This window comes from Acyrthosiphon pisum, chromosome A1, assembly GCF_005508785.2.
Source record: "Acyrthosiphon pisum isolate AL4f chromosome A1, pea_aphid_22Mar2018_4r6ur, whole genome shotgun sequence".
NCBI lineage: Eukaryota > Metazoa > Arthropoda > Insecta > Hemiptera > Aphididae > Acyrthosiphon > Acyrthosiphon pisum.
The window spans coordinates 8,470,707-8,493,791 of record NC_042494.1 but is presented as its reverse complement, the minus strand read 5'-3'; the positions used below and the strand labels follow the sequence as shown (position 1 = coordinate 8,493,791).

General features: G+C 27.6%; 1 protein-coding gene across 1 annotated transcript in view; it reads left to right on the top strand.

Moving 5' to 3' along the window:
* Positions 1 to 23,085, top strand: part of LOC100569464 (GTP-binding protein REM 1-like) — a 90,766-nt gene that overhangs the window by 65,121 nt on the left and 2,560 nt on the right. Inside the window, exons 4-5 of the mRNA XM_003247423.4 lie at positions 464 to 609; positions 3,928 to 4,019. Of these exons, the coding sequence (XP_003247471.1) occupies positions 464 to 609; positions 3,928 to 4,019 (238 nt within the window). The remainder of the gene's footprint in view (positions 1 to 463; positions 610 to 3,927; positions 4,020 to 23,085) is intronic.

Genomic DNA, 23,085 nt, shown 5'->3' with positions numbered 1-23,085 from the left:
CATTATTATCATTTTCTCTATATTTTAAGAACGAATCGTGATTTTGGAGACGAAGGCATCCGTTTCTATAAACAGCTGATTATAGTATTTTAATTTTGTTTAAAATATATTATACTTTTTAAAGATGACTTAAATAAAGCACCACCAATATCGTGATTGAATTGTGTTGAATTCGAAAATATTTACATTTGCTGAAAGTATAATAATATACTGTATACCTACAGTACGTACAGTAACTGTATAGTGCGTATAATTTTCAATTTTTTTTTAAACATTGTATCATAGCCCCCAAGCGAAAAGAATCCCACTCGTATATTCTTCGGAAAATAACTCGATAATAAACGTTGATAACTCGTGATATTTTCAAACGCGTTTAAATTATTATAGAGATGTTCTCGAGAATTTTTCCAGTTCCGGTGTTACGTTACAATCTGATAAACTTGTTTTGTTATTTTTTTTTCAGTACGGCTCTAACAAATAAGTTCAAAGCTAACGACACCGTCGAATCGTACAAGGTGGCGTTGCTAGGGGCCCCGGGTGTCGGAAAGACCACGATATCTGTGCAGTTTTCGACGTCCGATTACATATGCGTGTACGACACTTCCATAGGTAAGTAATTTCGGTAATGTGTTGAGATATTTTATCGCGATGAAATATCGTTATATGTTTATATTCACGTAAAGAAAATAAGTACTAAAGTATATAATAAACAACGAAAGAATAAAAATATTCCTTGTCGTTGTACTTATAACATTAGAGTATTAATAATATTATAATCTAGTAGCCGATAAAGTATTTAAGTTCATGTATACCTTTGATTTTCATAATTAAAATGTTTTAGGTATACAGCATACTAATGGGAAGTTTAACCAATATTTTATATTTAAATTTCAAATATTCCACATTGGCACTACCACGCGTAGTAATAAATTGCATTACATTTATAATTTTTTACTATACCTCATTTTTGGTTTGGTCAAATAAATTTTATTATTTCAATTTGAAATCAAACCCACGATTATTAATTATTAATAAATTATATTATTAAATGATTATGAAATATTAATGAATTGTTATCGAACTACAATAGTTTTGGAATGTACAATAAGACATAAGAAAAAAACAATACTGATTTTAAATTGTAATTTTTTTTATATCACAAAGTATAATTTTTAATACAATATTCTACAGCCTACGGATTCTACGATATGATAAATTAAATATAATTATTTTGCACTTAAATTGAATAAATACTAATACTTAATAGGTTTATAATAATAGGAGTAATATGATATTTTATCATATAAATAATCACTAATATTACATGATATATTATATATTATTGTAATTAAAAATTACGTAAAAAAAGTCTATAATTTATTGATTTGCTTATCTATTTCTTGTAACAAGAAAAACACTACCTCACTAACGTTTTATTTTTAAACATATTATTATTGCATTTTCTGTTATTATACCTACGCACATTTTTTTTTTTAGTATTCTGATTATTTCTAAACTAAAATAAACAACATGGTTACATTATCATCACTATCACATGTAATTTGAAGTTTAAAGCGAAATTCGCATACTTCCATAGTTAGTTGTGTCTTACGTTTCGGTACGTACGACGAAATACCTAACGTTCCGGTCGTGTCCATCAACTTGAGTTGCTATGGTTACCAATCCATTGTTGGTTTTATAAAAATTTTATCTAACCACATTAAAGACATAGACATTGTTATTTTTATTATATTTCTGTATCGACAATAAGTTTTTTTAATTGTTGACTTGATTTTTTTTCACAGTTTTTTTCAATATTATGATTCCACTTAATTATTTGCTTGTATAATTAATGTAGATAGCAATAATACAATAGTAGCAAGTTCTAAAGACAAATTATTATAAACATTTGATTTAATAACTATCAATTAAAAATAATATGGATAAATAATATATATTATTGGTTCAATGTGTAGGTACTCGTCGTATTGTACTAAATTTTAAATTCTTATGAATTATGTAGGTACCAGGTTAGGTACCTACTTATATTGAATATTATTAAGTATATTATCTTTATAATTTTTGTTCATAAATTTAACTCAAGTAAATATTGATATCAATAGTAGGTTTATATACACAGTTCACATTGATTAAAACTAATTAATATTATATTGATTATTATTACCTACCTACCAATTACATTCCTATCGGCTATCACATTGTGTATATTATTATATACACAATATAAGACGACTTGTAAAACATTATCTATGACGTGTTAACTACAATGGAAAATAAAAATGTTGGTGTGTTATCAAACTTCATTAATCAAACAAAAAAGTTGCGTAGATGATATTTTACTTTTGTTTGTGTAATTCGAACAAATAAAGCTTGTTCCATGAAAATTGACTGAATGTCAGAACTTTTATATTTTATAGTTTTCATAAATTCGAACAGATTCTTAACAAACCATGAAATGTATTTGTTTTGATGTTATTTTTTCCGTAAATATTTTACTCATCGCTTTCCGAGGGAAACCAATACATTCTTCACAAGTTTTATTATGGACTATCTATATTTAGAAAATTGTAAATAGTCGGACATTGTTTTTCTCAGTAGCTCTACTAAGTGTAAATCAAATAATGCACAAAAAAATATTTAAAAAATATTCAAATTTAAGTCATAATTAATTATTAATGATATCGATAATTCGTAATTATGATTATTTTATTACAATTATCAGATAATAATAATACACGAAAAAATTATCTCCGAAAATGAATTTTTATTTCTTAACATTAAAATATTATAGATGTAAAACTAAAAATGTAATCAATAGCTTATAATTAATATTTTAAATCTGTCTTTAAATAAAATAAAAAGTGTAGATGGTACCTCGTTTGAAAGTTGAGAAAGGATGAAAAGCACCAAAGCATATAATTGCATTGTTCACAAATACCTAATATAGGTATGTATTGTAATATGAATTAAATTTCTATTTCCAAATATTTATTCGAACCCCTGACGGAACATAAAAGAAATATTACAATACAACAATAGTTATTATAATAATATATGATAATTAGTAAGTATAGTGTACCCATATGAAATCAAACTGTTTAAATACACGGAGTTCAGTGGAAATTGTCGTTCATTGAGCATTATCATTTTCAATTCTTGTACAAGTCTGCAAAATTCACACAAACGCCATAATTCATAATTTTTGTTTATAAATGGTTGCTATTGTTTTATAGGAGAAATAATTAGTATAAATTAGTATTTCATTGGTTGTCATTGGTTAATCGGGAAGATCAGGTGGAAGCTTGCATTAAATCGAATTTCCGCACATTGTATACCAATGTGGCTAAGTTGCACTTAAGCCGCTCATCGGTGTTGTCCGCGATCCAACACAGTCGATTTACCTATACCAAGGTGGCTAAGTTGCACTTACTGAAGCGAGTTACACCCAAAAGGAGTTGAACAATCAAAACTTTTACGGGGCAATTAAGTGCGCGGGATCAGCTAGTTATTTTTTAAAATAGATCCTCTTCAAATTATTATCGTTGGGCTCTTCATTGACTTGAACATATAATATGTCAAATCATTAATTATTTTCAAGATCCGTTTATAACAATACCATACTCTGCAATCTGCATAGATACTTCAGAATCATAGCGATTTCATGTTTGTGTTTAAAATCAATAAGATCGTTAAATCTTGAAATTAATACTATTAATATATATATATATATATATATATATATATAAATTAACCTATATTTTAATTTTAGCACAATAAATGGAAACATTAGGATAATAAATTATTAAAGACTAAAAAATTGCATTTGATTTCTTACAACTATATATTTATGTTAATGTTTGCTAATAGATGAATATAGTTAAAAATGTGTATGTGTTTTATTTGTAGACGAAGACTGCGCTTGTCGGACGATCAGAGTGATGATAAACGGTCAGGAAGCTGAACTAACCATCATTGATATACCATACGTAGAAATGTCGGTAAGTTAAAAAAAATCCGAGATTTCATTATGTTGGTGGGGGGTGAAACGGACGTGGTAAGTTTCTATTGACTTCCATATGCTACCAAACAATATAAAACGAAATCGCATAATATTATTTGACAAGACGGTAAAAAATGTTATTACATTCGTGTAGCCTTTTGAAATTGTTTTCGCTTAGAATCGAAAATGTTTCAATGGAGCATGTACACAGATGTTTTAGAACGATTTTCGAACAGCAAAAAAAATAACCATGTTCTATGCAATGCTCTAATTAAGATATAATTCAAAACAAGAAGCTCAATTGGATAAAATAACGATATTTCATCAAAACTCGTTAAGAGTTTATATTCAAAACTAATAACCGATAGTAATGTTTTTTACAGACATTTTAAGTACAAATTTAGACGAAATTAAATAAGTAAATCAAAAACATTTTTCGTGGATATTTGAAACTTTTAATTATTGTATTGTTATATTTTATACCCACACAATGACATTATCAAAATATTTAAATTCATATTTTTATGATATTGCCAATTTATACCACCAATTTATTTTACACCGTCCGACAGCAAGAATTTGTATAGACTCAAAACTTAATAACAATAATATAATATGTTATCTATATAATATACTATAGTAATAATTAAATATTAATAATCAATAAAAATATAATAAATGCAATGGTTACGGCATTATAATGTTTGCCTATTAATTCAATCTACCGTATAATAATAGCAATATAAATATTTCATAAAAATTTATACTTAGCAATATTATACAGGCTGACCAACCGTCTTCGCTCAGATTCGTTTTTTGTACCTAAGCAATGGTTTATTATTCCCCTTTTTTAAAATTAATAATATCATATTATTTATGTAGTCAGTATTATAGTCACGTCATAAACAAAAATAAATAATGCACCACTAAGGCCACACCAGCATCGATGTGTACAAATTGAGAAAAGTATAAAATTGTTTAAAAACATGGTACCTATCTGATTTAAAATTCCACGATATAAGATAGTTTTAAAATACGTAGGTAGCACTAGTATCACAAGTCTGTACAAAATACGTAATTCCAGGACAGGATAATTTCGGCTCTGGGGAATAAGTTTAATAATATCGATGGGCTGAAAAAAAAGAAGTGAACGAAAAAAAATTGTATTGGTTCGTTTCACTAGACGAGTTTTAAAAGAAAAAAACTCAATACAATTGGATAATCATTTTTAACATGTATTTGGGTATTCAATTAATTAACTGAATTCGTTTTTTCATCTAGCATTTCATATGAGTACATGTATTAAACTTTAAATATATTTATTACATAGGTACACGTTATTATATAAAACAATATTGTAACATTTTATTTGTATATATTTTATATTATCCAATGTATTCGATTATTAATCATTTAAAAGCTTACAACAATGTTTAATTTAATTAACAGTATGTTATTAATAAAATCTCATTAGTCAGTTTGATAGCAAATATCAATATAGTTTTTAATTTAATTTTTTTCGTCAAAATATTATACTAGCTTGGATTCCATAATAGTATAATATACTACCCTAATATAATATTATAAACTATGCAAGTAATTAGTTTATTTATCGTATAAAATCTTTTTATGCTAACTGCTTTGTGTAGTAAATGTGAGGACACTTTCTCTTGCATACAATATAATAGGTACTTATTATACTGATGTCGACACTCATCACCTTTTGCATAGGTATTGACGTATTGTTATTAGGAATATGGTTTAAATTAAGAAATGTACCGATATAACTCTAATATAATTTATTTAACTTCAACATCGTTACTCAAAGCTAACCAAAACTTAAGGTTTTTCCAAGCCTTTATTTGTGTACATAAATAGTCAAAATCGATTTTCAATGATAGCTATAATGACTATTCAAAATGCAAAGCCATAATCCGTTTTGTTCGTTCGACGAAACGTTATTTAATTGAATATTAGCATCGACAGTGTACCTAATGTTTCGCGTTCAAGTGCATCACCAACAATTTTCGGTGGTAAATTACTTTCTCCACGAGTTGTAGCTGCCATATAAATTATAACTCGTACGATACTTTTGAGTTCTACATAACGTGTATTCAGAAAACGGCAATGGAAAATGGATATAGAGAGCCATGGGGGAAAAATTATAGACGTCGTCAATTCATACACATTAGTAGGTACCTATAACGCTAAGGGCGGTCATTCGTTTGGCGTTTTAATAAATATGGCTTCTCTTTGACAATGTCACGTGTTTGCAATTGCCGTCGTAACTACCTATATAGTTTACGGCTCACACCGATTCAATTCTCAATGTCGAAAGCATTTCTATTGGGTTAACTTGACACGTCGTTCGCCAACAACCATAACTACAACCGTCACGTGCCGCCGATTGAGTAAGACTTGCGCATATATAGATCGTCGAATTCACATTTCAAAATCATCAAACCTCCCCCCCCCCTCTCACGAACACACGATATATAGATACAGCGAGTTCATTCAGACCGATAATTTGTTACCTGTCGAGCCGATGACAAGACCTATACTGCAAATATAAAACAGTCATATAGATCAATTCCATCCGTCAACGACCGGTACAAGGTTTCAAATACATGATAAATGTACATCTAATTTATTCACAAGAGCTCACAAAAGAGCTCTTGAACAGGATTTGACGGCCACGGAAACGGAAGGTTAGGGTTTTCAGGCCGTTTTTCATTTCGTCCAAAATAAGAGCAACATTTTAAATCGAATGTCCGGAATCTTTTGTTTCATCCAAAATATTTAAAATACTTACCTAACTACGATACTTAGCTACCGCTTATCGTCAAATAGGTAAAAATTATCATATAAAAATAATGTAGGTTCTTCTGTTAATTTATTAACACAATAATACATTCGAATCTTCTCATTCAAAGTAATCAAGTATTCCATGTCATACAAATTAGGTCAGTAATAGAATGATTGGTTAAATTATAATTAGCTGATACATAGCAAGCTGTGTGTTGCTAGTTCCCGGATGGGTGACCACTCGGGATTTTTAGCAATAAATCCTTTCCACACATACAAAACATATTCCAACCACAATCATTACCGAACCCTACAAACAAAAACAGCTAATGACCATAGATGCCGGGCTTAACTCAATAGAAAAAAAAAAGATTATAAATATTTAATATTTATATCATATAGCTGATCCCGTGCACTTCGTTACCCGTTAAATATACCAACTCTATATGACTCAAACTTTGTTCAATTTGTTATTTATTATTCTGTGTATGGTATTCAGAACTTATCTTAACTTTTCCATTGCCCGGATTAAAAATTCTGATTCGCAGCAGCTTATTATTATCAGGTAGGCAATCTACCTGCGGTAGATCGCGGACCCCGTGCTGTTTGTACGTATAAGTGTATGATTTAATTGTAAAGTATCAAAGTTATACCAAGTTTGTTATTTTTACATAATTTCGCTTAAATTGGATTAATATAATCAATTAATACAAAATTCTTAACTGACCTAACGTTAAAATGTGATGAATAAAAAAAACGAAATTAACACTCTTTAAATTAGCAATCTTCTTCCCAGAGGTCTAATTTATGCACAAACATGACTGCGTAATGATTCAAATGTATTAATATAATTAAAAATACATTATATAAATTACAACAAAGTCGACATATACTATGCCGATATTAAATTGCCAATGACAACCACTAATCAATAAATATTAATCGCCTGCATAATCTACACAGATTTACTGGGAAAATCGTACGCATAGATAGGTAATTATAATAATAATAATAATACATAGCAACAATTTCTACACGAAAGTTTAAATATTGCTTGATAGATGGCGCCACTATTGTATTTTTACAATCCCTTATATTCTCCTTTAGGGGTTGAATTATCGGACTTTATTTATGCCTAAAACCTGCTTCGTGATATCCTCTTTTATTTAAAAAAAACTGCATGACAATTGGATAAGAAGTTTCGAAGCCAAACCGTAACAAAGATTTCCTCTTTTGCTAGATTTTAGTTTTATATAGATATACTTTTGTTATTGGGTACCTAACCTTTGATTCAATAGGTACCAAAGACGGTAAGATTCTTGCTATAAATAGCTAGCAATATCATACAATAATTAATCTAAATATTTTGAAAATGTTATTTTGTACAACATGTATTCAAAATATAATAATAAATGTAAAAGTTTCGAATCCCCACAAAAAATATTTTTGATTTACAACAAAATAACTAGTCTTTATTCATTGTTTAAACATGAAGTTTCCTATAAAATTGAAAGTCTAAAAAAAAAATTGTGCTTATATATCTTTAATAATTTTAAAAAGCTTTATCAACAAATTATGATGAAGAATGAATTACATTTATGAGCTTTTTGACCAAGCAAAAAAAATCTCTACATTCTATAAAAAGATTCAAAATACTTTGAAAATTATACCATGTATATAAAACGATAATATAAATATTTGATTAAATTGTCATGTATCTACATTCTACGGGCGGTTATTTGTTTTTGAATATTACAACAAAATAAGAAAATCATTTTGCGTAAAAATTCAAGTTTTTTCCTGATAGGCATTAGATTTTTAGTTTTTTTTCCAAAACTAAAAGTATCAACTAAATTAACTTTCACAAAATATATTTAATTTGAAAATTGAAGCATTTTTCTACTTTAAATCGTGTAGGTACTAGGTACACAAAAAGAAACACATCATTTTAAATTGTAATATCAGTACATTCATTACTCCACCCAGAATCTAAAATGTATTCTAAATAAAAACTAAGAAATGCGTTTATACTTTATAAAATTGTATAATTTTTAACTATTTTAGTATATAAATACACTTACAAATTGTTGGATATTTATTGATACATTTTAATATTAAATTATAGTAAGTACCTATTTTCTCAAATTATGTTTTAAGAAAATTTGACAATTTATACACTTTCCTTCATAGATCATAATAATATTATGCAGTTACGGTTATTCCGTTTTCATTATTAATCTTATGGTAATATAATATAATTATGGTATAATATGGACATTAAGGGCAAATCATAAATTTTATTCAAATACGATAACTTTCGTAGTTACGTGATTTAAATATTTAATAGTAATAATAAAAATAACGATTTTGTACGTGTGATAAAGTTTTAAATGTGAAAATATATTATTAGAAGGAACGCGAAACCTGCTCGAACACGTCATTGTCGTGCAAACAATTATTATTGTCTGTCAAACAGTAATTTAAACACCCGATTACCCGATTAGATCGCATAATAATAAGTTTATATTTGTTTTTAATTTTAGAGTTTTTTTTTTAATAATAACGATCTAGTAAAATGTGGGTCGCATTTATTTTCGCCATGAATACTTATTATAAATACTCGAAATATATTAGCACACCATAGGCACCAAATAGCTGAATTATGTTTTTGTGTCGATAATTATTCGCATACCACTTCAAAACTATTTTGCCAATTAAATATGAACAGTGAATTTTTGTTTTGTTTTTTTTTTTTTTTTGCTAAATTGTATAATCAATAAAGTAACTACATACCAACTGCGTACTATGATGTACTATGGTCATAATATTATTATGAGGACGTCGCACCTTGTTGTCTCCGTCTTTAACTTTACACGCAGGCGACATAACAAATTTTCGTTCGCCAATTTCAATAGTGTACTGTTAGTTTTGACATTACAGTGAATTGACCAATTGGCACTTATCAAACTTTTAGGTAACAACATTATCTGTGTTCTCTCGTTGGTTTTTTACGATATTTTAATTTTTAAGTGAATTACGCTCATAGCATTTTCAAATATCAATGTTTTACACACTCATAATAACTCACTTAAGCATTTAAATATCATAAAAGACCCACGTGAGAACACAGATTATGTTGTTACTTAAAAGTTTGATAATAGGTCAATAAGTCAATTCACTTTAATGTCAAACCTGACAGTATCTTATTGAAACGAGCGAACGAAAATTCAAAATTTGCTATTTCGTACGTTTGTAATACGGAGACAACACGTCCTCTAAGGTCATTTAAACTTTAAAGTATATGAATAATGAATATATATTATATATTTATGTCTAGTAAATAGTAACAAAATATATATTGACTGGAAAGTCATCAGTGTTTATAAAATAACTCCCATCAGTCATCACGGCCATAAGATAAACAGTATAATTTATTGCAACCATACGTATTCATCAATCAATTTATTCATTTATTTAGCTTAAGCCATATTTAATATAGCTGCACAGTGCAGATAGCAGGTTGATAATTAAAACCACGTTAAGGTTAGTATACCTATGTATGTATACCTACATAACTATATAGATCAATCGTCAAATTAAAAATTACGTATATTTGATGAAGTATTGAAGTCAAGATTATAGTACCTAGAGAACTCGTCATACGTCATAGTTTAACAAAATACAAAAACGTTAAACGTTTCTTGCTCACCGCAGACATTGAAGACGCTGCAGTGCATACCGCATACTGCATTGCTACATCTTATTTTTTCTTATTTACAGATATAATATATATAATATACATTTGACTATGCAAATAATTATGACTTCAATCAATTAAAATCAAAAATATATTTATGAATATAATATAATATAATATAATATAATACTGTTTACCTAATTTTATTGTACGATGTCAAAATGTAATGACTATAGATTCTATCCGATTGGATTATAGGTACACTTAAATCGAAATAAAACATAATTTAATACAACTACCTACGTTAGACAAAAACATGAACATCATCATTGTTCCATTAATACTCAATAGTTATAACTTATAAGCTCAAAATGTATAAATAATGAGACAAAATGGTGACATCTGACGTTAGATTGTCAGTGTTATACCCCGCAGGGATCTATTAAGCATCAGAAAAACTTTTAATATTATGACCAAAGCGTTTTTAAAATCAATTTTTCTGGTTGTAAAAAAATTCAAAAATAGTTACTACTTTTAAAATAAAAAAATTAAATACTTTGAATATTTTTTATTACGAATTTCTTATTACTCACTATTTTTGTTAGACTAATTAAGAAAATATAAATAAACGGTAAAGGTTATAAGATGTTATGTCTGTATTAATACGGAATTTTATATACGTATTCCGTAGTTTTAATATATATGACTTCAGAATTGAGTAATATGACACAAATGAATAATTCACAATGATAAAATAGAATATAATCAAATATAAAGTAGAATATTGTTACTGCCCACTTGAATTTTCATTTGATACATTTCTATTATTATTGCACATAGATATATTAATGTCATCAATATCACTGTACAAAATAATATTTTTGATAAGCGTAAAAAGGGCACGTAAAAATAATATAAAATATTATTGTTACAGCTAAAATAAAAACAACACCAGTTTAGTTTTAAAAAAATATAAAATAAATATTTTATACTCTACCTACGATAGAGAATGTATACAATAATCAAATCATTTTAATATTCTTTTTTTTTCGTATTTTCTAAAGACCTTTTTTTATTATTGTTATTATTTGAATCGAGTTATTTTAAATCATTATTAACATTTTACTATAAATATTAATAAATATAGGATTGATAAATATAAGTAGGTGTGTTATTATTTACATTATTTGTCAATTTTTCATTAAATTTGATACGAGATTTCGTGTAAATAGGCCACACACTAAATAAGAAGTAGAACATATGAAAGTCAATTATTGAGTTAAAGTTGTTCAGAAATGTATTGCGATATCTCTTGATTGACTGCAAAAGTAAACCGTGGGTTGAAAAATAGAGGAAATTATATTATTTTCATTCGAAAAGAAGAATTTACTTATATGAAAAATTAAATCATTATCAATTAAGTCGTTAAATCATCTAGAATCTTTAGATTATTATTTATTTAATACCTACCATAAATTATTGATAATAGTAATCATACTATTATTGACTTTTCATGTACTCATAAATACATCAACTCAATCAAGTATTCAAGTCATCTATATAAGGTGTGGCACGATATCCATCAACACCATATCTAACTTAACCATATACGTTGTTGAGTTTATATTATCTATCTTGCACCGAATTTATAATGCCAATTTAAACGAATTAACCTAAATAATAATTATAGATCTAATTTCCCAAGCCATTAACATATTTTTAGTGCCCCTTATAACATGTGTCATTAAAATTCCCATATTGAAGATTGTTTTCAGTTTTTCACTTGAAATATTACTCCCGTAGGATTGTTATTTATATGAGAATTTTTTTCAGAGTTATTTTTAATCAATGCTTTATTTTCAATATTTCGACCGGTCATCCTGAAACCTGTGTATGATAAAATCACGCGTGTGCTATTTATTGTTATATTATAATATGCTCTGTACCAACTAAACTCAATAGATAACAACTATAATATTATTATGAATGTACAAATATTTAAGCTGTTTAAATTGCATAATTATAGAAGATGGTAATTGGCATTTAAAATTGTTTCGTTTCACGGAAGAGCGGTTAAACAAAGCCTTATATTGCCATTAGCTATTAGGTATTCCATACCTACCTATATACCTACCTATAATTGAAAACGTACAAAGCCATATTGTTCGGGCGGACGCCAAATAACTATAATATATAGCGTGATTCTCTAATTTTCATTATAATTCTGTATTGATAATGAATTTATTCAAATTCTGATTTTCAGAATTTTTAAATTTATTACAGACCATATTTTTAAATTCTTAAAAATGTTTGTACTAGGTAGACTGTAACACTGTGATGATTTAAACTTAGGTTTTTCAAATGAGTACCACTTTTTTTACAATAAGATATTTAGAGGTTAATTTTTTTTAAATTTTAATTTATCTAATTCAAAATTTGAACGAGTAACTATCCCAGTTATTAAAATATTTATGCGAAGGATAATATTAGGTACTTAAAAATGGTTTTACAAAAGTATAAAATAAAAGTAATATTGGCTCTAGCATTTATTATACTTGGACCACTTTTACAAATTATACATTTTGATAGATTTATATTAACTACTAAATTTTTAAATTTCCATAGCCCCATTATCCATACCTTCCAAAGCCATTATCATTGACCTATTATCCTTATTCCTTAGTACATAAAGTTAAATTATTGAGAAATTACTCGATGGAACTTTGATTTGATACATAAACATTTTCTTAAAAATTATCTGCAAAATAATTTACAGAATAAAAGTGAATTCTAATTTGAAAATCATAAGTCTGTATCTCCACACTCCTTAAGTAGTTTTAGAAATTTCAAGAATTTTAAAATATGATCTTTAAGACTTAAGTAGGTATACTTGAAAATTCAAAAAAATCATAATTTCAGAAAATGAATTATTGAAGTAAAAAGGGGTGAGCATGCTTAGTGAATCACTCTGTATATTATTTTTGTATGATAAAAATGGATTATTTAATGAAAATTGAATTTAGGTACCAACTACCATTAGTTTTGGTTTTTTTTAATTGCATCAGCTGACAATTTGAGAAAGTGACGGTCTTCCTTAAGTAAACGAAAACATGATAAAAGTAAAAGTAATTTTGTCTGTGTAAAAAATTGTCAACGTCACAAAACTAATGTCCGGCGAAACTCAGGAACATTCTTTTAGTCAGTTTTTAATGAACGATAAAAGAATTTGATCGTCATCATAATGCCTTGATCTAAAGTGACGTCGAGATAATTACATTTTTTAATTTAGTTTTAATTACGTTTTTAAATACATTAGTGATTGATTATTTCTTAAAAAAAACATCAATCAAGTTAATTAAAAAAACTCTTAAAAAGTAAGAAAGGATTATATTTTTAATCATCACCCTTAAAAGATTATGGGTATAGGTACTTAGAATGTTCTAGTTATATTCTTAGACTCATAAAAATCATAGATTAATCCAAGGCTTGTTATCTTAGGTTATAGGTATGCCTACAATCGATGAAAACGTTATGATTATATATTATGATGTCAACAATAAATTATCAATAATATTAATTCCTTCATAATTTAAAGCGCAATGTGTATAGTGATAAAACTTGATAGTATAAATTTGCCGAATTTTAAATTGTAGATCATTTCGTCAGGATAATATTGGTGTGCAATAATTACTGATTGATACTAATTTATTCTATAATCGCCGTTCTCCAGGATAAAACTAATTACAACTAATTTAATAAAATGTTTACTATAATATTGTATTATTAATTTATTTGGTATATGTATTTTTTATAAGTTCCGATGTTTTAATTCTGCGTCTTCACATATAATATACAACCAATTTCAAACGACTCATAATAATAAGAAATTATTTACGACTATACAAACATAAAATTATAATAACAATAATATTAATAAAATTGTTGCTTTAATACTGTAATATGTGTAAAAATACTGAAATACAATGATCGAAGTCACAAAACTATATTGATTGCACATCTGCAACACTACCGGTGCGCCTTAAATTCCGAAGTTACTATAAGTATTATAATTTATATAATAAAAACGAATTTGAGAGAACTTGAAGTATTTACAGGATTAGATTCTGGGAATACGTTGGCATGTTTACTAAAAAAAACGGTTGTTTATACGTGTAAAATAAACTAGAAATAGGACACCTAGCAGTTTCGTAATCTATATGCGTGTGTCAAACGGACACTCCATACTATTAATTTACAAGTGGACGTGCCACTTAAAACGAAATTTATATTTTTTGTCCCTATTTCAACTTTATGACCGGTTCAACAAACCTCGATCGGGACGCTTTTAGTCCGGTTTTAAAACATATTTATTTTCTATTGTTTTTGGTGTGGATACGAACAACTTGCAACCATTAATCGCTGCTCCTTAAAGCTATAATCAACGGTTATAATGTAGTCGAATAAATTCTTTATTTTTTTTAAATATTTTATTAATGATGTTAAAAACTAATTTACTCATCTATTGAACAGTTGATTAAAATTAAAAGGTATGCAATATTGCAATGTCTATGCATAATCCCATTTTACGATCGCACGAAATACTAGAAAAATGTCTTCGTCCTGACGTCTTTCGAAAACAAATTTTCAATGAATATCATTTAGCTTTTTTTTTTATGTGCACTTTTTTCTATTCGGTCCAAGTATAACATCGCTAATTGATTCCGTTAACCTCACTATTATCATCTCCCCTATCACATTTCATCCCTAATGAGCCAAATATATTATTTATAACCGAGGCCAAACTTAAATTGCTGTTATAATTTTCGAATACACTTTCAATTATTAGTTATATAATTATTACAGCTTGAAATATTTCGATTTTGTTCGTAGACCCATATCATATTATTCATGAGACAGCATATACGCGATCCGCAAACTAATTTTTAATGTAGGTATTACGTGGTCGTTAATGAGAGATTTTTGCGATGTTTTTACGAACCGGAACGCCGTAATGGATTCAAAATTCTAATGTGGTCGAATAGTTTTATATTGTTTTAACTTCTATCGTCGTACGTTTACTGAATAAAGGAAAAACTCAAGTAACCGGCCGAGTGGTCATTATTGTTTTTTTTTTTTTTTTTTTAATTTTTACGTAGAGTCGTTTTAGGCTGTTGTATTTGTGTGTGGCTTAATTTTAGTTTTTTATTTTTAATTGCGAAGTATCAACTAAAGAATTAATTTTGTTTGTTGAAAGTTATCAACAATTACTTATCTAAGTGTCATCAGTATATTACGGCTCCAAGATGAATTGAATGAAACAATGCTCCACCTACAAATTAAAAAAATGTTAACTGACTTTTTAGAATTATCTTGACAATTAAAATATAAATTTAAGATGTACTGAAATGAATTCAAACAGATTACAGATGTGATCATTACAGATTTTTTCTACCCTGTTTCAGCCGGCTGGGGGTTCTTTTCGCATTGCTTCCACCCGGCCCCACGTCGTTTTTTTATAACAGTAAAATGTACATCACAATGGTTTTCACCCAGCGCGCTTTACTACCAAAAAACGCCTTTTCTAAGATTATAATATCTACATAGGTACATACGTCATACGGCCTATGTCCTAATTATGTCTTCGAATCCAATTTACTGCGTTTTTGTCACCCAGGCCATTGACGCTCCAGCTCATACTTATTTTTCTGGCCTAGGATGTCTTCTACCATTTGGACGAAGACACCTTTAATCCTAGTCAATAAACTTCTACTAGCCGGCAGAAATCTTCCCTGCCGATATCGACTGGTAGCTCAGGCTTGTATAAAAAGACGGCAACATCCTGTGGCCTCGATTTTCTTCCCCCTGGTTATTTAGCTATTGAGTAAAAATATGGCTATAATCCCATCTTTCACATTCAAATAGTATTTAATGAATGATCATCTGAGTCCCACTGATTTGGACAGTAGAAGAATCGTGAACTCTGGTGCCCTCTTCATCCTCTCTTTTTTTTTACACCTAGGACGTATAGTATACTTAATGATGTATAACTGTTCCGTCGCTATTCAATCTTAAAGCGCTGATAAATGACGGCATTCGAAAAACAATTCAAATACCTACCTCAGTCAAACAGTTTCTGATATTTCTTTATAAACTGTTGACAGTTGTCGGAAGTTTATCTTTAGACTTATAAAAGAAGCAGGTCATGAAACTTTTTTAGCACTCCTTCTAAATGGAAAAATATGAACAAGAAAATATAATAACAATTTTGAAATAAATCATTCTCAAATTCAATCACACTGAATTGCTAAGAATCTATAAATATAAAAAAATATATATATATGATTTGAAATTGTTGTTCATATTATTTGGTTTTGAACTTCAACCATTTTCAAGTCAAGTCTCTGCTATTGATTACTATGAATACTTTTGTTCAGTTTCAAATAAATTTGAAATACTTATTATGTGTTTTTATAACAAAAATACTAAAAAATCCAAATTTAATTCTATGTTAAGGGAGCTGTTTTTTACATTTTCCACAATTCTATAAAATTTGAAAATGATATGTGTATTATATCAACAAAAATGACTCCACAGGAAAAGCTCACACGCCTAGTTGATATGTCGGATTTTTATTATTGTTTTTAACCTGAAAGATGATAATATAAGTAATTCAAAATATTTTGAATATATTATGTAATAAAATGTAAATACAATAATATGCATTAAATGTTTTTTAATTTAAATACTTAATACGTCGAGTGTTACTGCTAGGTAGCTACTCCTCTCACGCTATCACAGCCATTGTAAATTCTGATCATATGCTTATTGTAAATAATACTACGGATTGTATATCTTCTAATAAATGTTGAAAAAAAAATACTTAATAGAAAATAAATTTAAATATATTTCAAAAATCTTTTTGACGAATGCATAGGTTTAATAGGTTATATAGGATATAATATTATGTATAAATTTTAATATTCACTCTAGCTGGTGTAGACGTGTAGTATATCATAATGTTCATATAGGTAAATTAATGTGATCGTATTTGCATTCATGGTAAAAAGAAGAAAACAATATGTAGGTATGTATATACATAAAATATATATTATATTGAATTTTCAACGTACGTCTTATACACAAAATAATAATCCCTTGACACCTCTATTTTATATTTTCTGCGCACTTGCCACAAAAAAATCCAAATCCATATTCTATCCACCAAAAAAGTGTTGTAACTGGGATTTCACCCGAAAATATTACTGTGGTATATCTGTAATGCACATCCTTGATAAATCTAAATTCTTATTTTCTTGTACTTATTTATAAATGGTATAGGTATATTCATTTATTTATTCAGCATTAACGCTTATAACTTGTATCTAATGTTTGGAATTAAATTACCTAAGTGTGTTTGAGTTTGATTCATTTCAAGGTGTTAGGTGTTAGGTGTACCTATAACATGTTTTGGTTGTTACTTCATTTAAACTTCATTTAACTATATGACTCGATGGGATCACTATATATGTTACATATCAGAGATTTAATATTACACAGAGAGATATTATACTCACATTAAATTAAATTTGACACTTATTTTTTGCACTTTTCGTACTTTTCTTAAAACGTTATTCCGAAATTGATAATACACGATAAAAATTTTGATTTGTTTTGAACTGTCTACAGACATTTTCAGTTTCAATTTTTTTTAGTTTTTATTTCTATTTTCTATTTCTTTTATGTCAATAAAATTTCATTTGTAAGATAAAAAATCTTGAAAATTTAATACAAGGCTCCTGTATATTGTTACTTTAGCAGTTGAAAAATATTAAAAATACATTGGCATAATTTTTTTAATAATCATTTAAAGTTCGAATTTTGACAAATCGTATACAATTTAAAATGTAATAATAATTTTGTAGCTAAAAATCTATAAAATGTTCAACTTTTATAGCTAAGGATTGAAAATACAAGACAAGGGTCAACGTTCCACGTAAATAGGTCATATATGAGTTACTTTATTTACAATTATATATCATCAAATATACTTAGTAATATCATAGGCAGTCCGACGGTCAGTGAGACCGTCTTCGCTCAGAATCATTTTTCTTATACATAATATTATATTATTGAATTCAAATTTAACACCATCCATTACGGTGACCCACTTTTAAAATACGTTTCGACCATTTCATCGGTCTAACTCCCTAATTCGCAAAGTAAAGGTCGCATCTTTATAATTTATTATAATAATAATAATATATCAAAATACGACTTTTTTTAAGTCTTTATTTATACATCGAACATACGTCGATTTATAACTATCAATTTCATAGAGGATACAATTATAAAATTGGAGTTATGACTATCATACGATGCGTTTTTTACTTCATTTTAATCACAAATAATATCAAAATCGAAAAAAAATGGAGTAACGATAATTGCGAATTAAACCGTCGATCTATTATAGATTGGTAATATTTTGAGTCTTGACAACATTTGTGTCAATGTACAAACTTTTGATTTGAAAAGTTATTTATTGATTGTAGAGTATATTTTATTTTAATTGATAGTCAGTTATATAGTTGTATCATATACATATAACATTGAAAAGCTGTAATACTGTATAATAGTCGGTCAAATGCTATGAAAATTAAGACAAATATTATTATATTAGATTATTAAATTATATAGATTTTCTTCTTAATACCTATAAAGAATAATATTACAATAAAACATTGAACATGGGCAGTGGGGTAGCCAGAATTTTGGAATTGAGGGGGTGTAGGAAAAGCTAAAAAAAACTAGCAACTATTTTATTATCTGATAAGTACAAAAAAAAAATAGAATAAAAATCATAACGCATACCTAAATACTGCCAATGTCAACCCAATTAAAAAGAGCACGTATATATAGCAATTTTAAACAGTTTTATAGTTTTATACTGATTATTTGTAAAAATAATGGCCATAACACTTTTGGGCACAATAAGATATTATCACATGGGAATTTGGAGAACTATTGGGAACATTCATTTAGACACATATTCAGACACTAAAAATGAATACAACATTTGGGTACATCCCATTTTTTAAATAATACCACGTTTCACGTTTGGGTACCAATACGTTGAGGTACATATATATTTGTATTTTACTTTTAGAGTCTATTAGTGTTACCCAGGAGACACCACTATAGGTTAGTATACTATAGGTATATTGGCTCTTAAGGGGACGTTACAGTGACATTTATTGTCTCCGTCTTACATAACAAATTTTACTTTCAGCAGATCACGTTTATCTTCGTTAGTTTAAAATCAGAGTGAAATTATCTCTTATAAAATTCAAAGGTAAGATTATTATCTAGGCAATAGCATAGGCTTTTTATTATATTTTAATTTTAAAGCAAGTTATACATTTTTCTAAGATGTACAAACAATTTATCTTTAAATTGTATAAGAGGTCTATTTACTCTAATTTTTAAACTAACGGAGATATCAGATAAAATGATCTTCTGAGTGTAAAATTTTCTATGTTACGCACTTGTACGAACGGAGAGATGTCACTGCAACGTCCACTTAATTGCCTCCCAAAATTTTTTTTTTTCAACTAATTTAAAAATATTTTTAATATCACATTATATTACCTATATTAAATCATTAAGTCATTACAAAAATACTAAATCTTCTAAGACCAAGTCATATTTAATTTTATTTACTACTGTCTTATTTATTATTAGATTTTATTTTTCTTTCCGAGAAAACGTGAACCGAATAACCCGATGTCATATAAATATTTTATATAAATCATTGTCATTATTTTAAATTCATTAAATTTTTTTTAAATGTATTGAACATTATGTTATCTTTATGTAACATAACTGTTATGTTGCAGCTATTAGGTATAATAACTAATTTTGCTTCCGTCTTTATTTATTCTAAATTCACATTAAAAATTATCAATTATACCGCAATTTTTACCACGACGGATAGTAATATTCATTATTCACATTCTACTGTTCAGTTTAGAAAAACGAATAAAACTGACATACTGAGTGATTGAATGAATAAAGAAATCTGTATAGACAATAGTCATATTAGTAATATTATATTAACGACGCAGGTGTAATAAATATTATAGTCTCATATTGTATATAATGTTTACCAAACGTTCACTGATTTAACAGGGAAAATTATAAAATACCTTTTATCCTATGTGTCCAAACTTTGAGTCTATATATTTTGTACCCAAACGTGTTGACATTTAAGTCAATGTGCCCAAAATAATAGTGCCAATGCGTGGGCATTCCCCCCCTCCCCTACATGACTACATCACTGAACATGGGATGTAGGTAAGAAACCTAACTAATAAAAATGGTCATAAAATCTCAGGATTTCTCAAAAATTCAATGTTTGGAAAGAAAACAATATCACAAAGGTAGAAATTCTATTTTTTAATGAACTTAGAAATACATTCATAATATGTGTAGAAGGTAGGTAGTATAATTAATAATCATTACGTTTTCAGGCATACAAACAAATAACTAGGCAATCTAAGAAGTTAATATAAGTACTGTAAGTTTAACATGTTTATTTCAAAATTACAAATTCAAACTAAAACACATTATACATATCATTAAGAGTAATGAACCTACACTATTTGATAAAGTGATGTAGGCAAGTATAAAGTTAATCGAACACAACATATATAACCATTAAGCATGACAAAGTATCGAAGAAACCTGGTTTGGCAGTATGTATAATTTTATACTTTGTTTTAGGAAAAAAGTATTCTTTAAAAAAAAACATTATGATATTCAAATTTCTATCCAAAGGCTATATAAAACTTTAAAAGTTATTCGTAGATATTATGTATATTATTTCATAATATTGGATTTTTAGAAACCGACAGATAAACACTACCTATAGGTACAGTTTATATTAAATTTCAAATTTTAATAGAAAAAACCTGCATTGCTGTGATCAAAAATGAGTATCAGACATCAGTCTATCAAATATGTATAGTCACATCATACTGGTGTTGAGCATTGAAATATAAAAATGTATTCGTGGCTATAAAACAACAATGTATTTTATTAACACGTACCCAGAGATTTGCATAAGAAGCTCACGTGGGATCAGACAAAATGACGAAAACAATTTACTCGTTCGATAATCCTACGTGTTTGCTAAAGCCGAGCCATTTTGAAATTACCTTTCGTCTACTCAATTGTGTTTTGTATTTTTAAGAAGAAACCCCTTTTTATATTATATAGGTAGGTATGTGTGCAGTTCAATGTGTGCCAATCGCTCACCGAGTTTTACACTCCCAAATCTGTTTATACTAGGTATAATGGAATGTTCTCTTTATCATATATGTCATTTACACTCAAACTCACTTAACCTAATTTCTCGAAAAAAAACATTATTTCAAACTTCTTTTTCAAACTTCTGTTTGACCAAATTAAAAGTCAATAACACTAATATCACCAAGTAAAAGTCAAAAGTTAAACCTGAGATTTGTTAACTTATACCTAATTGAACGCAAGTTATTGAAAAGCAATGTACCTAATTAAATCATTATTATTATTATTATTATTATTATTGGTAGAAACTGTTTCGAAAGCTATTCATAATATGATTTAGAGGTCAATATTGTAAACTAGTCTAAAGATAAAACGTATACTTGTAATAATTAAGGTTTTCTTTTTTACAACAGGACAATAATATATTATCCACAATGTATATTCATTTAAAAATAATAATTTTATCGGCATGTTAATTGTATACAATATTAAGTTTTTTCATTTTAAGACAACGTCATAATAGTTTCAATACAAATAATATATTATAATAAACGTAGGGCTATACCTACTATTAAATATGACTTATTTTTGTCGTGGTCCATTACACTTGTCTACAACATACAATACTAGAAACATAATTTGAAATAACATATTATGTTCAAAACAAAATTTTAAAAAAGGTGATGATTTATAGCGATTGGTATAAATGCAAAATGGCGCATAATATATTATAAAGTACCTATATACCGAGACTATTATATTATAACCTTATAATCAAGACGTTCGATTTTCTAATCGAGTTATATGAGTTGTATTAAGTACCGGTAAGTCGATATTTGCTCATTGAGGAGTAGTAGTGTTCACACAGATCCTCCTCTGCTGTCGGTTCAAACGAAAAAAAAAAAAAAAGTCGATATTTGCTCAACACCATTTAAAAATGGCATAATTGCACTATCACGTACATTTGGCATACACACAGGTCACAGACAGTACCTATGATCTAACTTTTATAAGTTGAAATGTTGGATATCACTGCAAAATTGTAAGATCTACTGTATGATACCAAGAAATATACGCTGTCCACGTGTATACTGCAAACATAGACTTATAGACTTAGTTTTTAGTTCTATGCTGCAAATATTGTACATTTGTACCTATATCAACTAAACGTCTAAACACATGATAAAAAATCTATGGACTCGTATAACCAATTAAACTCGGAAGGACAAACGTACGCGTAAATCGATGCAGCATAGTT